Raw genomic sequence first — 23,077 nt, 5'->3', positions numbered from 1 at the left:
AAGCAAAATTTAAATCGCAGACAGTGCTGTACCTTAGCTAATTTGTCACAGGATGGCCACCAACGGCAACCATCGGACTAAGTAGCAAGATAGGCTGGGCTCACTATCCGCAACAGACTATGATTATGGTAGCACCTAAATTTTCGTTGCGAGATCGAGCATGTTATTCTACATTCTGCCGCTGGGCTGCGTGATACGCGGCATATCAACTCGTAGGCGAGAAATTGCGCGCTCGTGTAAAGAAAATGCAAGGGCGAACTTCGGAGTCTGTCACTCGTTTCGCTGAGCGGGCGCCAGCAGCTGGCAGTTTCAACAATGCACATTTAAACCGCGTTTATTATGCGCTTATTCATTCACTCAAGTGACGATGGAAACATGCTCTTTCATTACTGGTGCATATGGCAGTAAAGGAAGGTAGAGAGACAGAAGACCTTCAATGGGAAAACGAAGAATTTACACGGCGTTTGCATTCGCAGTAATAAGTGTGCCTATGTAGGCACGTTGTCACTCCGGTATTACTCTCGTTTTAGGACCCTCTACAAATGTAGCGGAAAGAGCAACTATCAGATCTCTTTTTTTTTTTATCTAGAGACAAAAAAGAAGCTTATATGCAGTTCTTTCTGGCCGAGCACAGTCAACTCCAATTTCACTTTTTTTTTTATGCAGAGAAAAAAACAGAAAGACGCGCACAAAAAAGATATAAACTAAATAACAAATAAGCCCGGAGAACAAGCTAGAACATCTAAAAAGAACAAAGTATACATAGGAAGCAAAAACAGGTTATTCTGCTTGCTTTAAACTAAGTAACAAAGAAAGCAACGAGCACGTTTTTTTTTTCTTCAGATAATAATAAACGGAGCAAATTGCTACTGGGCTTCCTTGGCTCAGCAGAACACAAAAGTCTATAGGACTTATTTGAAGTTGCAGGGAGGCACGGCTAATGAAAACGCGAGAATAACACTCATTTTCATAACGACATTTCGGTTACCCACGAGTGTGGCGGCGCTGCTGTCGCCGAAGAGAACGATGCTGCGTGGCTCTGCGTGCCATGTCCTATTATAATCACCATCGTCTGCAGAAGTGAACCCACACAAATCGAACATCCAAATCGAACCTCAACGACGGCAGAAACACTGCTATGGGAATCTCGGAGTATGTTGTTCTACCGCGGCGCCCTGTGTTACTGGCGCTGGCAGCCGCCGGTGCCGTGGCCCTGCTTGTGCTCTACGTACGACGAAAGCGGCGGCTGCTCGAGGCCGACGTGCTGCTGCTCAACAGCCGTACCTTCTACACCGTCGTCCTTCATGAGCGGCAGTCGCTTACGCACAACGTGCGCCTCCTGCGCTTCTCCCTACCTATTCCATCACAGGTAAGCACCGGCCTCATTCGTTATCGCGACCAGCGCTCTGTATCGTCTTTTCGATGGAGGTGAAAAGCAAGGCGCCCGTTTGCTGTGCGATGTCAGTGCACGGTAAAGAACCCCAGGTGGTCGAAATTTCCGGAGTCCTCCACTACGGCGTCTCTCATAGTCTGATTCGCTTTGGGACGTTAAACCCCACAAACCAAACCAGACCAAACCTTTCCTCGATTGACATAGTAACGGTTGCAGCTGGTGCCTTATTCATTCTATTTTACAGCGGCAATGTAAGGCTGGCAGTCATGAGCTTTGCGTTGATATAGTGGCAGTATATACTCAGCATAAGCGGAGCGTGATTGCCATGGGAGCTACTGGGAAGAGTTACCGCGATGGCAGGAGAGTATGACGAGTAAAGGGATGCGAAAGCAACGTGTCATCACTCGATGACCTACTCTTAACGTAGCTACTATGTGTAAACTATTCAGCAGCCGCTGGTTGGTGCATCCTTCGAGTGAATCCCTGAATGGCGCCGTCAAAGGCTTTTGGAGGGAGTGTACTCGAAGCGCGCGAGATAGCGCAGGACCGTGTTGCGATCAAAAAGCGTCTCAATTTCGTACGACAAAGTGCTGTTTCCTGTATCTACTTCCACGTGTGACTGTCAAAAATGTTTTTTTGCTCAACTATCCTTTCCGGAACTATCGACAGCAAACTTCAGTGTTTACAGATTGAATATGAGATATATATTGCCGAATGAATTGTGAATTTCCAAGTACGGCTGAGCTTCGTATCGACAATATAAAGAAACGTTCCAAGCTAAAGGCGACAGCGATAACGAATACTGTGGCAATTCTGCCTGTGCATGATCGCGTTTCACTCACTAGTACCCACCAAGGTAATGGCATTACGGTGTGAGACTTGTTGAACGTCCTTAAGGTAATGGACTATATAATGAAAAAAAAAATTGCCGACGAATACGTTACTTTCTAATGCGCCCACAAACCCGCCCCACAGCTCCGTAAAGCCGGTTTCATCGAAGCTCTTGAAATGTCTATACGCTCGTGGTTTATCGTGGCCACAGTGACGCGCAACGTAACGAGAATACCCCACCCATAACAAGTAGGAAGGGCGTCACGAGTGCGCCAAGGGTCCTTCAAAGAATGGGGCTGCTGCCTGGGATGGAAGGAGATTGCCGCAGAGAGCGGAATGGTACAAACCTGTTGGACAGGGGTCTCCTGAACGTGTAGGCCTACGTGAGCAGCAGCGGAATAGAAGCATTTAGCCCAAGAGGTGGCAGTAGTTAAGAAATTTGCCCTCGAATCGCAGACTGACAGTAGGACCAGGTAGGTGGAGCTCTTTGAAGCCTTTCAACAAGGGAAAGTTGTCGGAACCCCTCCTCGCGCATTAAATCTGTAATCTGGTCCAACAGCGACCTGCTGGTGACCGATACAGCGACGCTGGACAGCGCGTCAGACTGCACGGAAGGTGGCTGAACAAGAATGATTGGACAAAGGGTGGATATATTGGCGATGTCGATGGTATGGCTACGGGCGACAGCAATATGCAATGTGTCAGGCTTGATAACTTCAAACCCTGTTTGGTCTGGTCCACCTCTGGCACGGACCTATCTACACGCGTACGAAGATTCCTGGTGTCATCGATATATGCTTCATGAAGTATAACCCAGAAGACGGCCCGTTTCTTTGAAGTTCTACGTCCTCGCCCTTTTCGCTGTTGCAACGTACATGATAATCCAATTTGCCCGCAACTTGACTCTTGTAATCTTTCATACACGTGGTGAAGGAATCAGCTTGAAGCTGTTTTCGTCTACCAGCGCCCAACTGTAGCACAGGTTCGAATATGTCAGAAAAGTTGCATTATAAGGCAGACTAGCTCATTAAGCCTGTTTCTCACCGCTTCTGTACTGGAAGTTGACAAGGTCGGTCAGGCAAGAAACCACGTTCTTCAATTTTAGGGCGTCGTCACACCCCTTGCACTGCTTAGCCGCTCATGAGAAGTCAGCCAATCCTACACATTATGGTAAGGGGACAACAACTTTTCACTGTGAGGCACGAGCGCTGGCCTTGCTAGAAAAACTCTACAAGGGACGCACGATGTAGTACCTGCAGCAGCAATTCTCAGATTTTCGCATTTCTCCAGTGCAGACTCTGCAGTGCTCTCGGAAGTTGCTATTCAGGAAACCCTTTTATTTTTGTTTGGCTCGGCTTATGAGTGGCGTTCCCTGAAAGGGACTCTCCGCAGAATGCGCGACCACAAGACAGATTCAAAACCAATAAACGCAATCCACGTAAGTCAGATAAGAAAAATACCGAATCCAGTCATCACTAATCGGGTATAACGCCTGAATAGCCCAACATAACGACTAGCCACATTACACACAGCCCGCATTCGAGCCACATTCAAGAATGCAATCCAGAATTTATATAACAAGCCAATACGAAATCCTGTCATGATTAATTGACTTAATGGCTGAATGACATTGCATATTGACTAGCCACATTAGTCACAGCCCGATTCTAAGCCATTAGCTAATAATTCAGTCTAGAATCCACATAGCAAGCCAATACCGAATCCAGTCATGATTAATTCGCTATAACGCCTAAACGCCAATGCATAACGGCTTGCAACATTAGTCGCGTTCCGAATCCATGTCATAGCCAAGAATCTAATCCAGAATCTGCATAACAAGTCAACCAAACCCCAACACAAGACCCCCTGTGTGCTTTCGCATTACCGCACGTAAGGATACTTATAAGTGCACCTCTTGAAATTTTCGTGTGTCATCGCGCATCGCTGTGCGCAAAGTTTGTCCCATTTTTGCAACGCGAATGTTGTTAGCACCGCATTAAAAGTAGGCTAACCATCTCTCCAAGTGTCTGGAGGTACACTTTCCTGTAGAAAGCTTTTGTGCAGATATGATTGCGCGCCTATTTAAATACCACTGAGTGCATAATTCATAAACGAACTAAATAACAAAAATAAGGCTCAACTAAACAATACGTTTCGGAAAGTGCGAAGCTGGTGCTAAAATCGATGGATCCCATTGAATTTACAAAAATCGACCGTTGTGACGGTGTCAAGAGAAGAATTGTTAGTGACACGACACTAAAGGCTGTTGAGAAATATACGTACAAGGAATCTCTTCGAAATTAAAGAGCGATAGAGTAACATAACCACGTTACACATGTAATAACCGAGTATTCCCATTACGATCAGTTATTGAATACAACATACTATGCTGCTTTCGTTCACAAAGGTAAATAGATATTCAAATTTAAAGGCACGGAACGCAAGGCTACCAGATTTCCTTTTTAAAAATATCGCCGCCACGGTTGCTGCTCAGACCTCTTACCACTAACACTGACGCTTTTAGTGCCAATGCAAAGAATACCGGCATGAAATCTTTTATTTTCCTTTTCGGAGCCTTAAACATGCACTCCTCAGCACCACTGATTGCTTCAACAACTCAAATACAACATTCGAAGCATCTTTTTTTTTTTTAAACCGACATACCAGAAAGAGCTTAGGCTCTCGGTTTTACGGCAAGCGATTGGGGATTTGAATTTATTCCCTGATTATACTAACTGTTGAAAACAGAATGTATAGGCTTTGCAGTTTACCCATGTCCATAGCAAGCATAGTTTTTTTTTATTTTTCTGTTGCTTCGCTCTTTTTGCTTGTGTACTTTTTCGCTTTCAAAAGAACATGTGTCAATCGTGCATATTGTTATTCTTCGTTCTTTATGTCGCGTTGTGAGACATTTTCGTGTTCCAGGTACTAATACTAAGCTTTCCAAACTGCCGTCTTAGCGTTTATAACCTCTATGTATATACATAAGCAATTTTATGCATGTTTGTATTTCTTTCTTCGCCCAGTCCTGGAACAGCCTCGTGCATGAACCTAGCAGTATGTATAAATAATTAAATAAATAATGCGGAGGAAACTCACCCTGGGACTAGACTTAGGCGCACGCTAAACCAATATATACTTGTTGCTGCCGTGGACAGAGGCCTATAAGCGGAATCGGCGAGACCGAAGAGCCGCGGGCGACTAAGAGAAGAGCTCGCCTCAGTGAAAGCACTACTGATGACAACGCGTAGACCCAAGAAGCATAGGCCATCGGCCAAATATTGGATTTTGATCTAAGTGCACCGGTCCATGCAGGGCCGGACATTGCAAACCTACTACCAGTACTGACTGTTCGTGTTGTAGGTGCGCATTGTTTGTTCTGCCTTGCGAGGAGAGCCTTCGAGTTTGGGATCTACTGTCTGGGAAAAGGTTATTGTTGGAAAGGCCGCGCTAGGGTGACAACATCAAGCAGCTGTAGCGAATTCTTTTTTTCATTTGCGGTTTACTTGCGACACCAGCATTCCACAGTTATTTTATGAAATCTTGAGGGATTCGGTGCACAGAAATGAAATAAGTCGTTACAGGATGGAGTCTTTTTTTTAATTGCTATCAATAAATGTATTTATGAGCAGGATTGTCATTCACAGTCAACTTTGGAACGCCACTATAAGGGTAACATGCACCACTTAGATATTTGATGTCTATAAGGGTAACATACACCACGCTGGTATTTAACGTGCAAGAACTGTTTGCCTTCGACGTTCTTTTAAAAGGCAGCTTTCTCAGCACTACAATATACGCTAATTCTACATAAAGAGCATTTAGCCACACAGGAAAACTTGATTCTTATAAGAATCCAATTACGGTAGAATAGCTACTCATGGAGTACCCTATTATTTTAGTAGTTTCCGAGCAGACGCGATTAATGCTTTAACACGATAATAATGTTCCTCGGAGATTGACTAGTGTTAAGTATAAAGCTATGTTTCGTAAGTGCGTACCTGCCGCAATTACTCGAGATACGGCCGCTTTTCGATGGAGGCGAAAAGCAAGGCGCCCGTGTACTCTGCGATGACAGCGCACGCTAAAGAACCCCAGGTGGTCGAAATTTCCGAAGTCCTTCACTACGGCGTCTCTCATAGCCTGAGTCGCTTTAGGATGTTAAACCCCACAAACCAAACCAACCAAATGTTCAGCACACCTGTCCTTTCGCATTCCTTCAAACACCCCCCATTTTGCATCATCCCGGCTTGTTTTAATGCTCTAGCACTTATGCTTCGAATCTATAAAAAGCACATTGCCGAAGTGTGTGAGGCATCTCACCTTGAAATAAGTATGGCAGGAAACAGGCCGCAACTAGGTAATTATTACCCGCGGCAGTGCGACGGACTCCACATCGCCACTCCACCAGAGCACTGTGCTATCTCCACTTATTTGTTTGCCCCACTAACATTAGTGGGGAGGTTTGCACGTGGAGATGTGTCGCCAAAGGCGGTTTCAAGTTGTCGTTAGAACTTTTTAAATATCAGACTGCACACAAAATTTTTAAAGCAGACTCGAAAACTCAACAAGACCGCCTCTGGGGGTTTCTTACATTAGAATTTTACTGCAAGCAGGAATTCAATGCCCCTTTGGAGCCTTGACATATATTGTGAGCTACCAGTAAGGTCCTCAGTTTCCAATTTCGCCAATCGTTGCCTGAATACTGACCTTAAACTCTGGATTAAACCCGAAAGCAAAATTAAACGTTTCATGCTAGCGCACACACTTCGTATTAGGCCTACTCAGCTAAACGGGTTTTACTTTTTTTTTTTTGGCTCGTTTTTGTACACCGCAGTCAACTCTGCCGAAGGCACAGAAGTATTACGGTGGGAAATACAAAAAAAAAAAAATGGCCATACACCGCCTGCCGTCGTGGCTCAATGGTACGAAATGCGGGTCTATTTGTTAAATTTACGACTGTCTGAGATTCGACTGTCAGCCTGGCTATTTTTTCTTGTATTTTTGTTTATTTTTGTGTAAACGACTTCTTAAGTTCAAACTCAAAATGCGAGCTATATATAGCTGCCTATTTGTCATGAAACTGAAATTGCGGCTTTGAAAACCCCAGCGCTGTTTCTTTCTGAGGGCAAATGCAGTGCAGTTTTTTCACGACTTGGCTTTTTTGTGTGCTGCACTCAATGAATTATTATATGGGTACGTATAGAATTCGATATGACGTCGATTATTAAGAGCAGCCTCGGCAGGCAGATACGCGGCGTTGATTGGTGACGTGTGTATGTACTAGATGGCTTTGAAATTAGCGGCGTCTGATTCGAGAGATCTACTCTTTGAGGTGTTGCCTTGTCACACATGAAATTCGTTTAAGAGCTCCCCATCGTAATAACGTTTCTATTAGATGTCAGATTCAGTGTGTTATTGAAGTCAGCTAATGCTCTGAGATGGCGATTGCTTTGCCTTTAGGCCCTGAGCAGTGATTTTGCATGAGAGGCTATCGAATGCAACAATTTAAGTGCATGCTATTGTATGTTAGTGTATTTGTTGCTGTATATTGATACTGTGAGGAGATAACGACGATCTACCGTGGTTTGTGAAGAGGGCGAGTAAAGAGATTGATCAATCTCGCTGTTCATCCTCCTGAGAAGCCACGGTACTTTCTCTTCGTCTTCTTGCGGTAACATTATAAACAATTAAGAATTCGGGCTTCGTCTTGGGCCCCAGTCGTCTTGCCCACGATTGCTAGATCTCCACGCAGAGTCTTCTAAACAAAGCGCTCTCGTATGCTCGCGTTGACGTTGATAACTACCAGCTTGCAGTCACAAAACCTTGTGATACTTCAGCTTTGCAAATAGGCCAGCATGAGGTGTTTTTGAAATAGCGGGGGTGAAGAAAACAAGCGATTAGGAATTAGCAGTGCCATTTTCGCAGACTCTAAAATCAAAGCAAAGAACTGGCCAACCGGCCTAACGGGAAGTCCCTGATACAGGAGGAACCGGATAGAACCAGAATACTAAGGTGCTGTGATGTACATGATGAGCTGCCAACTTGGGTAGCGCTTTTCCGATGGGGTTCAAACTTATAGGAAGGAAGCCTTGCATCGCGAGTGTGACAGGCGACATTTGTTCCATGGAGGCACGGTCTTACCGCTATGGTAAAACTGGGGTTCATTTTATAGCTTGTGGACTGCAGGGATCCTAACGGGTGTGCACTGCAGGGACACCAAAGTGAGATTAGAAAACAGCGCACCTGATTTGCATTTTCCCCAACCACGCTAAACTGCACTGTTTTCATTTTTAGGCTTTAAACCCGGTGTCTCGCTTTGTTTTATGCATATTGTGCTGGTTATGCTTTTTTTCTGTGGTATCAACCGACATTATTTGTTACGAGTCCTGACACAATGCACTGAATTTACGTTTGCCATGCTTGATATCTCACGCGCTATTGAAATTGAATTTATTTTGAATAATTTATGCAGTGCATAACGATTTCCTTAGTGGCCAGGTTGTACAGACAAGCGTACTATTTTATCTCGTTCGGTACTTTTTTGTGACATATGTGACTGCCATGTCCCCCATACAAATCCCGCCGCTTAAACATGCTGGCCTTCAAATATTTGTAAAAACGGCCAATAAATAACTAATCTATTCATTTTTTTTCTGCCGAACGACAGATGCCAATGCAAGATTACCAATGCAATTCAAATTCATGCGCGGATCAGGTACTAGTAGAACAACGCACAACAGAGTCGGAAAGCCGCTTTAACAAAATATACTGCACGGACGTGTCTATGGGGTCTAGTATTAGCATCTCAGAGAGTTTTGTTCCGATCTCAAAAGAGCTGCTCGAGATGACAGCCCCTGTTAACTCGGCCATGTCATGTCGTCTTGTGATGCCACACAAAGTACTAACCAATCAGTGCCACGCCAGTCCACGCCATATGCCAGCTACCACCTTCCAGAGGCACAGCGCTGACCCCGGTACCGGATGCTACCGAGAACGAGGCCTTACTCATACCACGCAAAAGGTTTCATGATCAAGCGAGTGCTAGGCCCATGGATTTTGTTGGGTGCCCATGATGTAGTGTAATAGCCACAAGAGACAATCGAAGCCTCCTCTCAGCTCTGCATCCGTCTCCGCGCACTGTATACGCTAAAGCTTTGGTTTTGTGATGCAGCGCCTGGGCCTCCGTACCTGCCAGCATGTGTACCTCCACGCGCACGTGGCGGGCCGCGTTGTTGTGCGCCCCTACACTCCGGTTAGCCCCTGCAAGCAGCGCGGCACCTTTGACCTTGTAGTGAAGGTGTACGCGGCACACTCTTCGCCTGCATTCCCCAGTGGAGGCACCATGTCCCAGTACCTGGACCAATTGGTTCCGGGAGACGAAATACAGGTATGATAAATGCTGGTAGTACCAGCGAAATATGTCTTCATTGCGCGGAGTTAAAAGAGTATCTTACACCTGGATTGCTCGGTAGATCAGACGTTAGCCGTCATACCAATGTGACGGATTGAAAGCCTGCGATGAGTATTTTGTGGCACAGTTAAACGCGGGCTTGCATTTGAGTAAATGTGTGTCAGTTCTGCATTACGTCAGTCATGCTACTACCATGCGCTGCGCGAGGAGCTGGCGCAAACCGAAAGAAAATAATCTTGAGGCGGATCCAACAGCTATCTACATCAAGTAACGGAGGCATTTTACCTCGATATTCACCGATGTATTCCGGATATATTTGAAAAAGTGCAGCAGAGAGAAAAAGTAGTGTAGTGTTTGTTGACGAGAATAGCATTTATCCTCCTCCACGAATAGTTGAGCAGAAAGGTTTGTACATAGGAAAACCGACTAATGTATGAAATGGAATTCATACGTGATACCACTTCTGTACTTTTCTGCTATGAACACACACGGTCATTGCAAGAACGCAGCCGTTTATTAGATTTCATGGTATTGAAAGTGGCAGGTATCATCTCGATTTGGTCTCAAGCTATCAGAAGTTGAAAAAACCTAGCGCCATTTTCAGCAGCACCGTTTTGGACGCTCTAAAACAGCAATGAAGGACATTTGAGTGCGAAATACAGAGGCGACTTGCTGCTGTCTTTAAGATATTATTCATTTTACAATATTTGCAATCGCCAAAGCCTTAATGACGGAAGCTGCATTGAAAAGGTAATAGAGCCAAAAAAAACTAATACGCGGCGACATCGGTTATAACACTGAGCTTCCGCGAAGCATCTTGGTAGAAGACCATCGAGCTCTATGCTCAAGACTTTAGAAAGAGCAATAGTTATAATTAAACGAAAACAATGTTTGAATGTGCAATCAACAACCATTAGAAAGCACCGCAAATTATAATTTAAACACGGTAATATCTGCCATACATTCGCCAATATATTCCAATTTTGGGATTGTTGTAATTCTGAACCCATTCCCTTTTGTTCACAAATCAGTTCCAAGCTGTATCATGAAACATATGGCGTGTATAAACCAGTGCATAGCGCAGGCGCACCACCTAATCGCATCAAAATAAACAAATAAAAGATTATACCTGACATACTGACACATTCGCAAACTCATTCTTTCTTAAGACGGTACGTAAGTGGACTCCGCTCCCATCCAGCGATGTGGAATGCCAAACTATTGAATCGTTCGTGCAGTCCCCTCTAATACACCTAAAGGTGCGACATGAATGCATAAATGAAGATATGCAAGTTTAGGAAAAAGAGATAGTCAGTGATATCAACAAAATATCGAAATTTTGAACCATCGATGAAGACATGAAAACGTGTTATTGAAAGGAATAAGGTAGAGAGATTTATGGGAAGGTTGGTCGGATCCTCGGTCTGGAACTCCGTCGGCTAAGGCCGCTATTCTCGCTCTTTTCACGAGGACTCGCTGGTCCTCGAGGTTCGAGCTGGAGAGGGATGCCTCCCATACCTCCCACGTTGGATTTTTTTATATTGACAAAGGCTTTTCAGGCCCATACCGTATGGTACAAATCTGCTTTCCGCCTGCAAAATTTACATTCCACGGGGAAAAATTATCGCCCGATAGCGTGCAGCTTTATTGGATTGGTAAATCACATGGTTTGTAATCGGTGTAAATTACAATGATCTGCTTTTCTAATCTTTTGGCTGGGCACGGGAACTTAATTAGCGTAAGTGGTGTACACAGTGGCATCTGGAGCTGGATACTTAAGGGGAGAGGAAGAGGTCTCCGGGGGAGAAAAGCTCGGGCAGCGGCGCGTGCACGCTCACTTTATACTGATGATCTGGTACCCAAACAAGCTATTTGCGCGATGCACAAACTTCTGACTGTTTCGAGGTCTTTCTAGCAGCCTTGTGGCGCAATTTTGTCCCGCATATAATGCCTTCTAAAATTTAACAGAATTCACTAAACTTGCGCTCTGGAGTCCAATGAAGAAAACATTTTGGTTGAAATGGGTGGAAATTTGAGCGAATCGGTAATTGTGATCCATCACAAGAACTAGTGTGTAGCTCAAAAGGAGGAGGGATACAGAAAAGGTACACAATACAGGCTCCTACAGAAAGAAAGTAAGGCGACCAAGGCGAAACGTGGCACGTAAAACGGGCACATGCGTCCACAAAAACCACTGAAAAAACCACTGAAAAAACACACGAAAAAACCGCTCAGTGATTAACGTTTCTTAAGGATGCCAGCTCACGTTTGGACAGGGAGATATACGGCTTGCTGACACATTTATTGGTCTAAGCAGGGATATGCGCTGCTTCTATAATATCACGGGTTAACTGATCTCGGTCTTTAGTCACAGTCAAGCATTTGTCCAAAAAACGGTACACAACCACACCGCTTGCAGTGTCATCATCATCATCATTATCATCAGCCAGGCTATACCCACTGCAGGGCGAAGGCCTCTCCCATATTTCTCCACTTAACCCGGTTCTGTGCTAGCTGCATCCACTTGACCCCTGCGAACTTCTTAATCTCATCCGCCCACCTAACTTTCTGCCGCCCCCTGCTACGCTTTCCTTCCCTTGGAATCCAGTTTGTTACCCTCAGCGACCATCGGTTATCCTCTCAGTGTAGAGTCATATTACTGCCATTAATTGTATTCATGTTGTTTGCGTTCGCGAAGCCTTTCATTTAAGCAACGCCCGGATTGACCAACGTACTGTTTGCCACAGGAAAGTGGGATGTTGTAAAAAATGCCCTCAGTATATTCGAGAAATTTTGTTCGGTGCTAGTTGCTGCATAGTAGCTTATGCGGTTGTTTATCAATGGATAAGGTTTTTTTTGTTTTTTTTTTTGCACAGGGTAAAACGTTTCAGAAGTGCTGAAAAACCCACGCGAACACTCGTTTTCTTTCCAATTTTCTTAAGATTCTGCGACAGGCAATGAATGCAAGGAATGACGGCAATTTCGCCTTTCGTTCTTTCTGGGAGCACAGACGGCAGTTGCTGTTCTTGACACTTCTTTTTCATTGTTTTCGGAGACAGAAACACACATGTCAGCTGGATAGCCTGCTTCGAAGAACCTTACGACTTGCTCATGAAACCTTTGGCTCATGAGGTGGGGCCACGACTTTTTGAGGGCATTTTTCAGGCACACATTGATAATGCCTTGTTTTACGAGATTTCAATGCGCTGATTTGTTAAGGAGCAGAGGTTTGTTTTCCTCCTTTCCGGCTTGCTTTCGGTAAAATATATGTCTATTGTTGGAGACATAGCAACCGCGACTTGCCTTTTGCATTGGTACATTTGTACAGAATAAATTTGCAACGTTCGCTCTTTTTTTTTTAAAAGCATCTCACTTCTATCCAAGTGCCCATTAAATAGCTCAGCGACAGATAGGGCTGCGCTTGTTTTACAGCCCTTTTATGCTTTTCACATCTTATGCAGGATGCATGTATCGCGTGCTCACAAGTGTAATATTGCACTCGGAATGGCTAGGAAAGCGGAAGAACATAAATTTTTGAAGCAGTTTGTGACCACTGCTGTCTCAGAAGAACAATGCTTGAATATTGGTACGAACAACTTTGTAACAAGACCTAAATTTTGTATGCATACCATACCACAATTTTCCTACGCATAGAAGTTCATCAAAACTGCACATTGCTTCACGAAGTAGTAAGATGCAACCTGACTGTTAAAAAGGGTAAAATAATTCCTAAATTGTAGGCTTTTTTTTTGTTTTTTGTTTCTTTGATATTTAGGAGGCTCAGCATACAAAAATGTGCTGCACGAGGGCTCCACGGTTCTTTTGCTTGTAGTTGAAACTAGTTGGAAAAATGCGGCAGGTGCGTCCTGCAGAACCTGGAATAAAACCTGTTCAATCTCTACAGTCTAGCTTTATATATCGTGAGATCTTTAACCATTGCACCAAAAGCTACTAAGATATGAGCGGTCAGAGCAAGCTTCTGTTGCGGTGGATACTCATTGACGATGTCATCATCATCATCATCAGCCTGATTATACCCACTGCAGGGCGAAGGCCTCTCCCATATTTCTTCACTTAACCCGGCTCTGTGCTAGCTGCATCCACGTGACCCCTGCGAAATTCTTAATCTCATCCGCCCACCTAACTTTCTGCCGCCCCCTGCTACGCTTTCCTTCCCTTGGAATCCAGTTTGTTACCCTCAGCGACTATCGGTTATCCTCTCTTCGCACTACATGTTCTGCCCATGTCCATTTCTTCTTCTTAATTTCCACTAGAATGTCGGTAACTTGAGTTATTTCTCTGACCCACTCTGCACGCTTTCTATCTCTTAATGTTACCCCAACCATTTTGCGTACCATAGCCGTCTGGATTGTCCTCAACTTAAGTAGAACTCTCTTGGTTAGCCTCCACGTTTCAGCCCCATAGGTGAGTACAGGCAAGATGCAACTGTTGTATACTTTCCTCTTGAGCGATACCGGTAAGCTGCTAGTCATAATCTGCGAGTGCTTGCCAAATGCGCTCCATCCCAATCTTATTCTTCTTGTTATTTCCTTTTCATGGTCCGGATCTGCGGTTACTACCTGTCCTAAGTAGACATATTCGCCTACCACTTCCAGTATTTCGCTACCTAATATAAACTGCTGTTCCTTCCCGAGGCTGTTGAACATTACCTTAGTCTTCTGCATATTGATTTTCAAGCCTACCTTTCTACGTTTTCTGTCTAGGTCATCAATCATTATTTGCAGTTCATCCCCCGAGTTGCTTAGCAAGGCAATGTCATCGGCAAATCGCGGATTGCCGAGGTATTCTCCATCTACACTTATCCCTAACTGCTCCCATTCCAAGTCTCTGAATACTTCCTCTAAACAAGCTGTGAATAGTACTGGGGAGATTGTGTCTCCTGGCCTAACACCTTTCTTTATGGGAATTTTGTTGCTTTTTTTATGCAGAACTACGGTTGCTGTTCAGCCACTATATATATCTTCCAGCACTTTCACGTACGGCTCGTCTACCCCCTGATTTCGCAATGCCTGGATCACCGCCGACGTTTCAACTGAGTCAAATGCTTTGTCGTAATCAATGAATGCTATGTATAAGGGCTGGTTATATTCCGAGCATTTTTCTATCACCTGATTGATGGTATGAATATGATCGATAGTAGAGTACCACTTCCGAAACCCTGCTTGAACCTTTGCTTGATTGCAGTCTAAGGTTGTCCTTATTCTATTAGCGATTACCTTAGTAAATACCTTATACGTAACAGACAGTAAGCTGACTGGTCTGTAATTTTTAAGGTCCTTACAGTCCCCTTTCTTGTGAATGAGGATAATGTTTGCATTCTTCCATGGTTCCGGTACCGTCGATGACACCAGGCACTGCGTATACAAGGTGGCCAGTTTTTCTAGCACGATATCTCCCCCGTCCTTCAGCAAATCTGTAGTTATCTGATCCTCTCCAGCTGATTTCCCCCTTTTCATAGTTTCTAGTGCTCTCTTGATCTCGTCCTTCGTCACTGGTGGAACGTCTGACGGTTTTTTCCTACCGCCAATCTCATTACGGTCCTGACTACTTTGGCTACTGTAGAGATCTGTATAGAACTCCTCGGCTACTGTGACTATCTTGTCCATATTAGCGATGACATTGCCCGCCTTGTCCCTTATCGCACACATCTGGTTTTTGCCTATGCCAAATTTCTTCTTTACCGCTTTAAGGCTTTTCCCGTTCTTTACAGCATGCTCAATTTTCTCCATGTTATACTTCCTTATATCGGCCACCTTGCGCTTATTGATTAGCTTTGATATCTCGGCCAATTCGATCTGGTCTGTTGGATTGGAAGCTTTCATACTCTGGCGTTTCTTAATCAAATCTTTCGTCTCCTTAGACAGCTTACCGGTATCCTCTCTAACTATCCTACCGCCTACTTCTACCGCGCACTCAGTAATGATATCTCTGAAATTATTGTTCTTTGCCTCTAGGGTAATGTCGCCATCCTCAGTTAGAGCTGAATACCTATTCTGTAGCGAGATCCTGAACTCTTCTGCCCTCCCCCTCACCGCTAATTCATTGATGGGTTTCTTTCTTACTAATCTATTGCGTTCCTTCTTCAGATTTAGGCTAATTCGGGACCTCACCATCCTGTGGTCACTGCATCGCACTTCCCGATTACCTCTACATCCTGCACAATGGCGGGGGTTGAACACATTATGCAGTCTATTCCATTTTTAGTCTCTCCGTGAGGACTTTTCCATGTCCATTTCCGGTTCTTCCGTTTGCTGAAGAAGGTATTCATGATTCGTAAGTTACTCCGCTCTGCAAACTCAACTAGTAACTCTCCCCTGCTATTCCTAGAACCAATGCCATAGTCACCTACTGCCTTGTCTCCTGCCTGCTTTTTCCCTACCTTAGCATTGAAGTCGCCCATTAGTACAGTATACTGCGTCTTTACTTTTCGCATTGCCAATTCTACATCTTAATAGAAGCTTTCAACTGCCTGGTCATCGTAACTACATGTAGGTGCATAGGCCTGTACAACCTTCAGTTTATATCGCTTATTAAGCCTAATTACGATGCCTGCAACCCTCTCATTAATACTATAGAATTCATCTATATTACCCGCTATATACGTATTGACAAGGAAACCTACTCCTAGTTGTCGTCTCTCTGGTAAACCTCGATAACACAGTACATGCCCATCCTTCAGTACAGTATATGCCTCATTCGGCCTCCTAACCTCACTAAGCCCTATGACATCCCATTTCATGCCCTTTAGTTCCTCTAACAGCACTGCTAAGCTAGCTTAACTAGCTAGGGTTCTAACGTTAAACGTGTCCAGGGTCATTTTCCAATGGTGGCCTGTCCAGCGGAGCCAGGCTTTCTTAGCCCCCCCTGCTGCGTCACAGGTCTGACCGCCGCCGTGGTCAGTTGTTCCGCAGCCGCTGGTGACTGAGGGCCGGGGTTTTATGGAGCTTATCATAGGAGGTTTGGGCCAATTACTGCACCAGGGTGGCCAACTCCTGTTCTGGTGTGAGAGTGGGTTGCCGGAGGTGTTCAACGGCATCAGGTCGCACCCCAAACCTGTGTATGCAATTCCATCGACACGCGGATTTTTTTTTTTTCATCCAGTGGAGAATTGCGCGCCACCGGGATTTGAACCCCGGTCCTCTTGCATGTGAGGCGGATGTTCTACCGCTACGCCACCGCTTCCACGTCATTGACGAAATAGGCGGTGATAAAACCGGATTAAGAGTTCCTATCAAAATTAATCACATATTAGAGCATGTACGCTGCCAAAAGTGATATCAATGGCCGGCTAGACAGGGCTAGGACTTTGTTCAAGCATTACGTCAGAGCTGTTATATTGATCTCCCTCTCCACGGCAGCATACCTTCGTTGTTTCCTCCATCTCTTCTTTCTATAGTCTTCTGCCGCTTGTCTCGCTTCGCCTGATTCTGGATTTTCCTTAACGTGGAATCACCACCATCTACTTAGGTGTGAAACGAAGGCAGGACAAGTAAATCCAAGGATGATTGCTCCCTTTATGAGGTTTAGTATCCCAAAGCGACACAGGCTATGACGGACGCCGTAGTGCAGGGTTAGGGAAATCTCGACCACCCGGGTTCTTTACCGTGCACTGTCATCGCACAGCACACGGAAGAACTACCAATATAACAGGTATCTATGAGACGATGACTCAGTGTGGGATCGCAGTAACAGGTCTCGTTCTAAGAGAATGCTTAAAAGCCTTGTGTTCAGCAGGGACTGTCTTTGAGACGAGTTGCTGGGGATGTCCTCTTCTACGCAGGTTCAGGGCCCTAAGGGCCGCTTTGTGTACGAGGGCCGCGGCCAGTTCTCACTGAGCGACGGCCGTCAGCTCCCTCTGATCACGCAGCTCGGCTTGATAGCGGCCGGAAGCGGAATAACACCCATTCTGCAGCTGCTGCGACACTTGGTCGCCGACGAGGGTGACCGCACCGACGTCGTGCTGGTGGACGTCAACACCACAGAGGAGGACATCATCCTGCGAGACGAGCTTGACGGATACGCCGACCGGATGAAGTAAGCATCTTATGAAACGTGAAAGCAGCAGAGTTTCACACACAAATGCCGTAGGTGACGTTCTCCGGACCGCTTGTCAATAATTTGTGTGCTGGAGTAATCGGAAGAGCCCCTGCCTTCAAATGAGTTACAGACGTGCAGTCAGAGATGTATTAATGGCGCCGAAAACCAACATATGATACATGCAACAATGTGCTTAAGACATGAATTCCTGTAAATAACAGCCTTGATGGGCGGACGGCAAAGCCTACTTCATTGTAGTCTAGAAAGCAATGCGGCGCTTTCCAGTCCGGGCACACTATTTGATAGCTTTCTGTGGCAATATACCCAAAGCAAGACATCCGAATGGCAAAGCCAGTAAGTGTGGCGGCGTAGACGAGTATTTCTGTTCCCAACATGTTTTACAAACATTTTTTAAAACTTCTGTTTGTCAACGTTTCGCTCACATGAGATCATTGTAACGATGTGCATTTTTTATGTGGCTATCGCACTCACGTATGACCAGGCTGGCTTGCAGGAGTAGGGCCAATGCTTCCAGATTAACCAGGTGCCCGAAGCAGGCTCTGTACGGAATGTTCTTTCTGGAAACAGCTTGGCTTGCCGAATGCATGTCTTTCGAAGTGCTTCCATTTTCAAGGGCACTTGTTTACTTTCCAAGGGGACTTGTTCAACAGTAAGAAATGAAGGGAAGGAGTAGCCAGGCTCGCAAAAGACCTCAACCCAAATAAACAGCGCTCATTTCTAAGCAGGGTTACCCAGCGCGTTTGGAGTGAGAGAAATGAGCCTGTGCTTTCCGGCCTTTCCCAGATTATCAAGCGAGCAGTTGTAGCGAGCTGTCTAAATGCAGCAGGGGGAAAAATGTTCAAGTACAAAATTGCATACAGAGCTCAGTGTCAAATCGAGTTGTTTAACGCAAAATATTTAGGTACCCTACACAAGATTCCCATTGCTTGTGGTAAACCTCCCAGAAATCAAACTTCGACGGCGCGGATAGGATGACAGGGAAGAAAGAATAGTGACTGATCGCTGTTTTACCTTGTAGTCACCACCTATCACACCTTCTAAAGAATACGCCTAATAGATAAACAGTCGACGTTGGTGAATCTGCATTTTGCAATGGTGGTGTTTACAAGAAAAGGAACGGCACTCAGACAACACCGCAAAAATGAAGATAGTCTTCCATACTGAGCACGCCAACGATGTCGTATCGTAAGCTCTGCCTCCAAGAATTGTGGCCGCTAATATATTCGTCAAACACGTTACCAGGTGCTGCAAACATCTCAAGCAAGGACACCATGTATAGGTTAGGTAGGCTTCTCTGTCCGTTTCGCATAAAGAACATAGTTTTCTCTAAAGGATTTTTGCAGAGTAGGTTTTCCCTGCTCACTGCGCACCGCAAGAGTATTGTCTCTATGAGGCACTCTAGAGTCTTTCGCTTGTGCGGTTTCCAAGGTGCTCCAAAGTCTCTGTTTAGAAAGATAACTTTAACTCTAAATTATTGCTTGTCATCTCTTATTTGCTTTGTCTCTGGTTTATTGCGCCGATAGATTCTATGCAAACCTACTTTTGATAATTCTGGGTCCCATATTATGCACAAGCAGTTTTCGTATAGGTGGTCCAGGTCCTCTGATTAAATCTTCATTAAAACTTCCTGTTGGGCGAGTTGGTAGTTCATCTTTACGGGTTTTAGAGCGCAAACAAAAGCAAGGACCAGAGAGGCGACACACGCACACAAGCGCTAACTATCAACTGGCTTTGTTGGCAGAAGACAACACCTTATATAGGGCGAAGGATGAGAGAGAATGATGACAAAGCGAATAACAGTGAAAAAGAAAACAAGGGAATCAATTAATGAAATAAGCCAGCAAAGGAGGGGGTCCGTGAAACAACGTGACTGCCTGAAAAAGCATGACAAGCCGTTCGCAAAGTGTTCCAGTGGAGTGGTTTATTCCATTGCCATGTCTTGTAGAAAGTATTACATCGACCAAACTGGACGTCGTGTCAATGACCGTCTGGGTAAACATGCCCGAAACTTCGAAAATAAATATGACAACTATAGCATCTAGTGCTCAATTAAGTAAATGTCATGCAAGTGTGGCCCGGTTTGACGAGAAGAAGGTTCTTGGAAAAAGTGAAGACAGGACGGCGCAGGTTAGCCTAGAAGCCTACCACATTAAGAAACTTGGCAGCGAGTGCATCAGCGAAACCTCTTTATCTCTGTTCGTGGCTAAGATTGACTTGCAACTACCTTTTCACTCTCTGGTAAAAGTGTCCTTTCATGTGTTAAACACACACGCCCACACACACATGCGCCCTGCTTTTCTGGCTTTTTTTCAAGCTTTGCTTTCTTTGTTTTCTTGTTCATTGTTATTCGCTTTGTCTTCATTCTCTCCCACCCTTTGGCCTACATAAGGTGTTACCTTCCGCAAGTAAAGTCAGTTGTTAGTTAGCGCCTGTGTGTATGTGTCGCCTCTCTTGTCCTTGTCTTTGCTTTATAAAACTCTTAGATAGGGTTTGCCGGCATAGGGTTACTAACAATCTCTCATTGGAAGCCTACTGGAGGCATTCTCGTGAGTTATCAAATGGTCTTGGCCGACGCCGCCGGTGACCATGGACAATTTTTTTTCGACTTGGGATAACTCTTCTGCGTTAATAATAGCATTAAAAATGAATGAATCTCGCCTGCAAGTTTCACAACAACGCAAGTGTTGGCATTCAGTCTGGGCCAGCATACTGATGGCACAGCGCCAGCATGCATGTTGGCTGCGCCGAGTTTTGGTTTAGCTTGGTTTATAGAGTTTAACGTCCCAAAGCGGTTCATGCTATGAAAGACGCCGCAGTAGTGAGCTGCAGAAATTTCTACCTCCTGGGGCTTCTTAACGTGCGCTGACGACGTACAGTTCACGGGAGCCTTGTTTTTCGCCTTCATCGAAAAGTGCATCGAAAGCCTTCATCCCTCATTCTTGGGCACAACAATCGAGCGCACTAACCACTCCAAACCGGCAGAACTATTACCTTTTAGGTAGCATTTCACGGTGGTACTGATCTAATATCACGATTTACATTGTTTTCACACGCGCAGAGAAGAAAATCAAATGTTGGGGTACCTCACCATCAAGGATCATACTTACGTGCTGCAAGTTCCAGGGGAATTTCGGAGCCACGACCTTTGAATGGGTGTTCCGTGATCTATTTAGAGGGCATGTTATTCACATACAGAGCACGAGGCTGGAAGTCTTAAATCTCCTGTGCTGCGTGGCTCAACGCAGGTCAAATGAAACTTCGTTCGTCTGGTGGCTTAATTTTCATAAACGCTCTTCCCCTACCCCAAAGGCAGTTTCAGTATACACACTTATGTGTCATGTGCAATGGACCACATATCATTTTAGGAAACAACTTTAATTCAGTCCCCACTATTCGCCCAGCGAAGAAGCTGCTTGCGCATGACTTCGGGGAAAAAGAAACTGGGCATGCCGCGAGCTTGCTCTGTCACTGTCACGTAAAAGAAAGTAAGACTACGCACGATCGACACACTGCACAGTGAAGACAGTGATCGTTCTATATAGCATAGGTGTAACTGCTTTTTAATCACTTTGAGAAGCGTCTTTAATTTGCGAAGATCACATTGTTCTTTTTTTTTAGAGGGGGGGGGGGCGGCATTTTAAATATTGTTGTCAACACTTGTGACGTAGTTGCTTGATGCAAGTCCAAAACTCCGGCTGGCCGCTACCGCAATCCCTCCCACCTCCAACCTTCCGACTTTTTTTATTCAGAATGCAACCCTTTATGCCACCGACGCTAAACCTGCGTGTGAAAAAAAATGCATATCCGCAGTTTCACCCTCTGTAAATGTTAATTGCCCACTGGAGGAAAGAAACACGCAGCGTTAGCAAGGCATAATGAGAAGCTGCAAGCTCTGAACAAGTATATACGTTTGTAACTTACTCGGTTCCTTTTTAACTGGCTCTTAAATCAGCGCCGACAGAGCTTACTGCCGCCCAGTCGCTTACCTTTACCGGTTTGCAGAAGAATGCGCTCTCTGGTCCACAAGAGTCGGGGCGGATTAACATTCCATCTTTTGAATACGCCTGTATAAGCAGCAAGCTTATGCGTATGTTGGACTCAGACGCGTCGGTTGTGTTCGCAGAGCAGAATATTACTGGAAAAACAGCGCATAAAAGACTGGAGACCTGAAAAAAGGTGGACACAGGTAAACATAGATAGACAAGGTAGACACAGTTCGCATGCATCGTTGACACTGCCCGCACTGCACTCACTGTTTCCTTGATTCTTTGTCATCTGTCTAGAGTTGCTTCACTCTTTATTTAAGCGAGCTTTTCGTTTCTCTCTATTATAACTCTTGTCACAGTTGAAGCGAGGACTGTAAAGCTCTTGAGCGTTTGTTTTCGGGTGAGTCGGTTTAAAGAGCGAAAGCAGAGGGGTATAGACAGCGAGCGTGTCATTTCTTTGCGTTCCGTGTTTTTCGTAAAGTCATTTGAGGGTTTCTGTGTCGCGTTAAAATCGGATGGCGAGCGTTTTTGAAAATAGCATCTGCTTATTCTGATAATTGTACTTGCTTGCGCTACCGTGCGCACTTTATTTAACTTATTTCTTTTTAAGCATGAAGTGCTTTGATTTCATCACATAATTCTTTGCTTGCGTGACTGCTACGGTTGAAGCTTTTGATGATAAAACACTGCCCATTGTGCGCCAATGTTGTTGATAGCGGTGACATACCTCCTAATCCTGCGTGCGTCGTAGCCAGTTTTGTGAAATGGCTGTGGTTTAACTCTGGCCAAGCTAAAGATTTGCGGGAGCAATGTTTGGTTTAGCTTCGTTTATCGACGTAGACAGACTGTATCTTATGTAGTTACTTTATTCCAGTGAATACGCTCTTTTGATACACGCAAGCGAGTGGCAAGGGTAAAACTTGGTCATATGAAGAGCAACGTTGAAGGACAGGGGCTCTGTGCAGGATATGGCACGTGCTGAGCAAGATGCCGACGTCCGGCACGCCGGCCAACTTCCTCCAGGGCCGACTCACCAAGGAGATTCTGGCCGCTCGTCTGCCGTCTCCAGGCCCCGGAACTCTTATTCTCTGCTGCGGTCCCCCGCGACTCATCAGCGGGCTTTGCAAGCCGGCGCTCAAGGAAATTGGACACGACGCAGACCGAGTGATGCTTTTTTGATGTCCCGCTGCAGCCCACCGACCTCAGTTCATAATGGGCAATAACGGAAGCGCGGTGCAGTATAAGAAATTCGTAATAAATTTGGTACGTGTGATCTGTTCTGTGTAGTTCTACTTTATTTATTGAATCCTCAAAGGCCCCATGTAAGGGTTATTATAGGGTTATTATAAGAGCGATGGGCTGGAAGTACGGTAG

At 45.1% G+C, this 23,077-nt stretch overlaps 1 protein-coding gene across 1 annotated transcript; it reads left to right on the top strand.

The window, feature by feature from the left end:
- Nucleotides 1-1,021: 1,021 nt before the first annotated feature.
- Nucleotides 1,022-22,969, top strand: LOC146208814 (NADH-cytochrome b5 reductase 3-like). Its single transcript, XM_084587322.1, has 4 exons — nucleotides 1,022-1,369; nucleotides 9,399-9,614; nucleotides 17,440-17,693; nucleotides 22,669-22,969. Exons 1-4 carry the CDS (start codon nucleotides 1,139-1,141, stop codon nucleotides 22,880-22,882), a joined length of 915 nt encoding a protein of 304 aa, XP_084443448.1. The 5' UTR covers nucleotides 1,022-1,138; the 3' UTR covers nucleotides 22,883-22,969.
- Nucleotides 22,970-23,077: the final 108 nt, after the last annotated feature.

The sequence above is a fragment of the Amblyomma maculatum genome, chromosome 1 (assembly GCF_055883805.1).
Source record: "Amblyomma maculatum isolate TAMU_Amacu chromosome 1, ASM5588380v1, whole genome shotgun sequence".
NCBI classification, from domain to species: domain Eukaryota; kingdom Metazoa; phylum Arthropoda; class Arachnida; order Ixodida; family Ixodidae; genus Amblyomma; species Amblyomma maculatum.
Note: the sequence above shows the minus strand (reverse complement) of the source record. Positions and strands in the feature narration are given on the sequence as shown.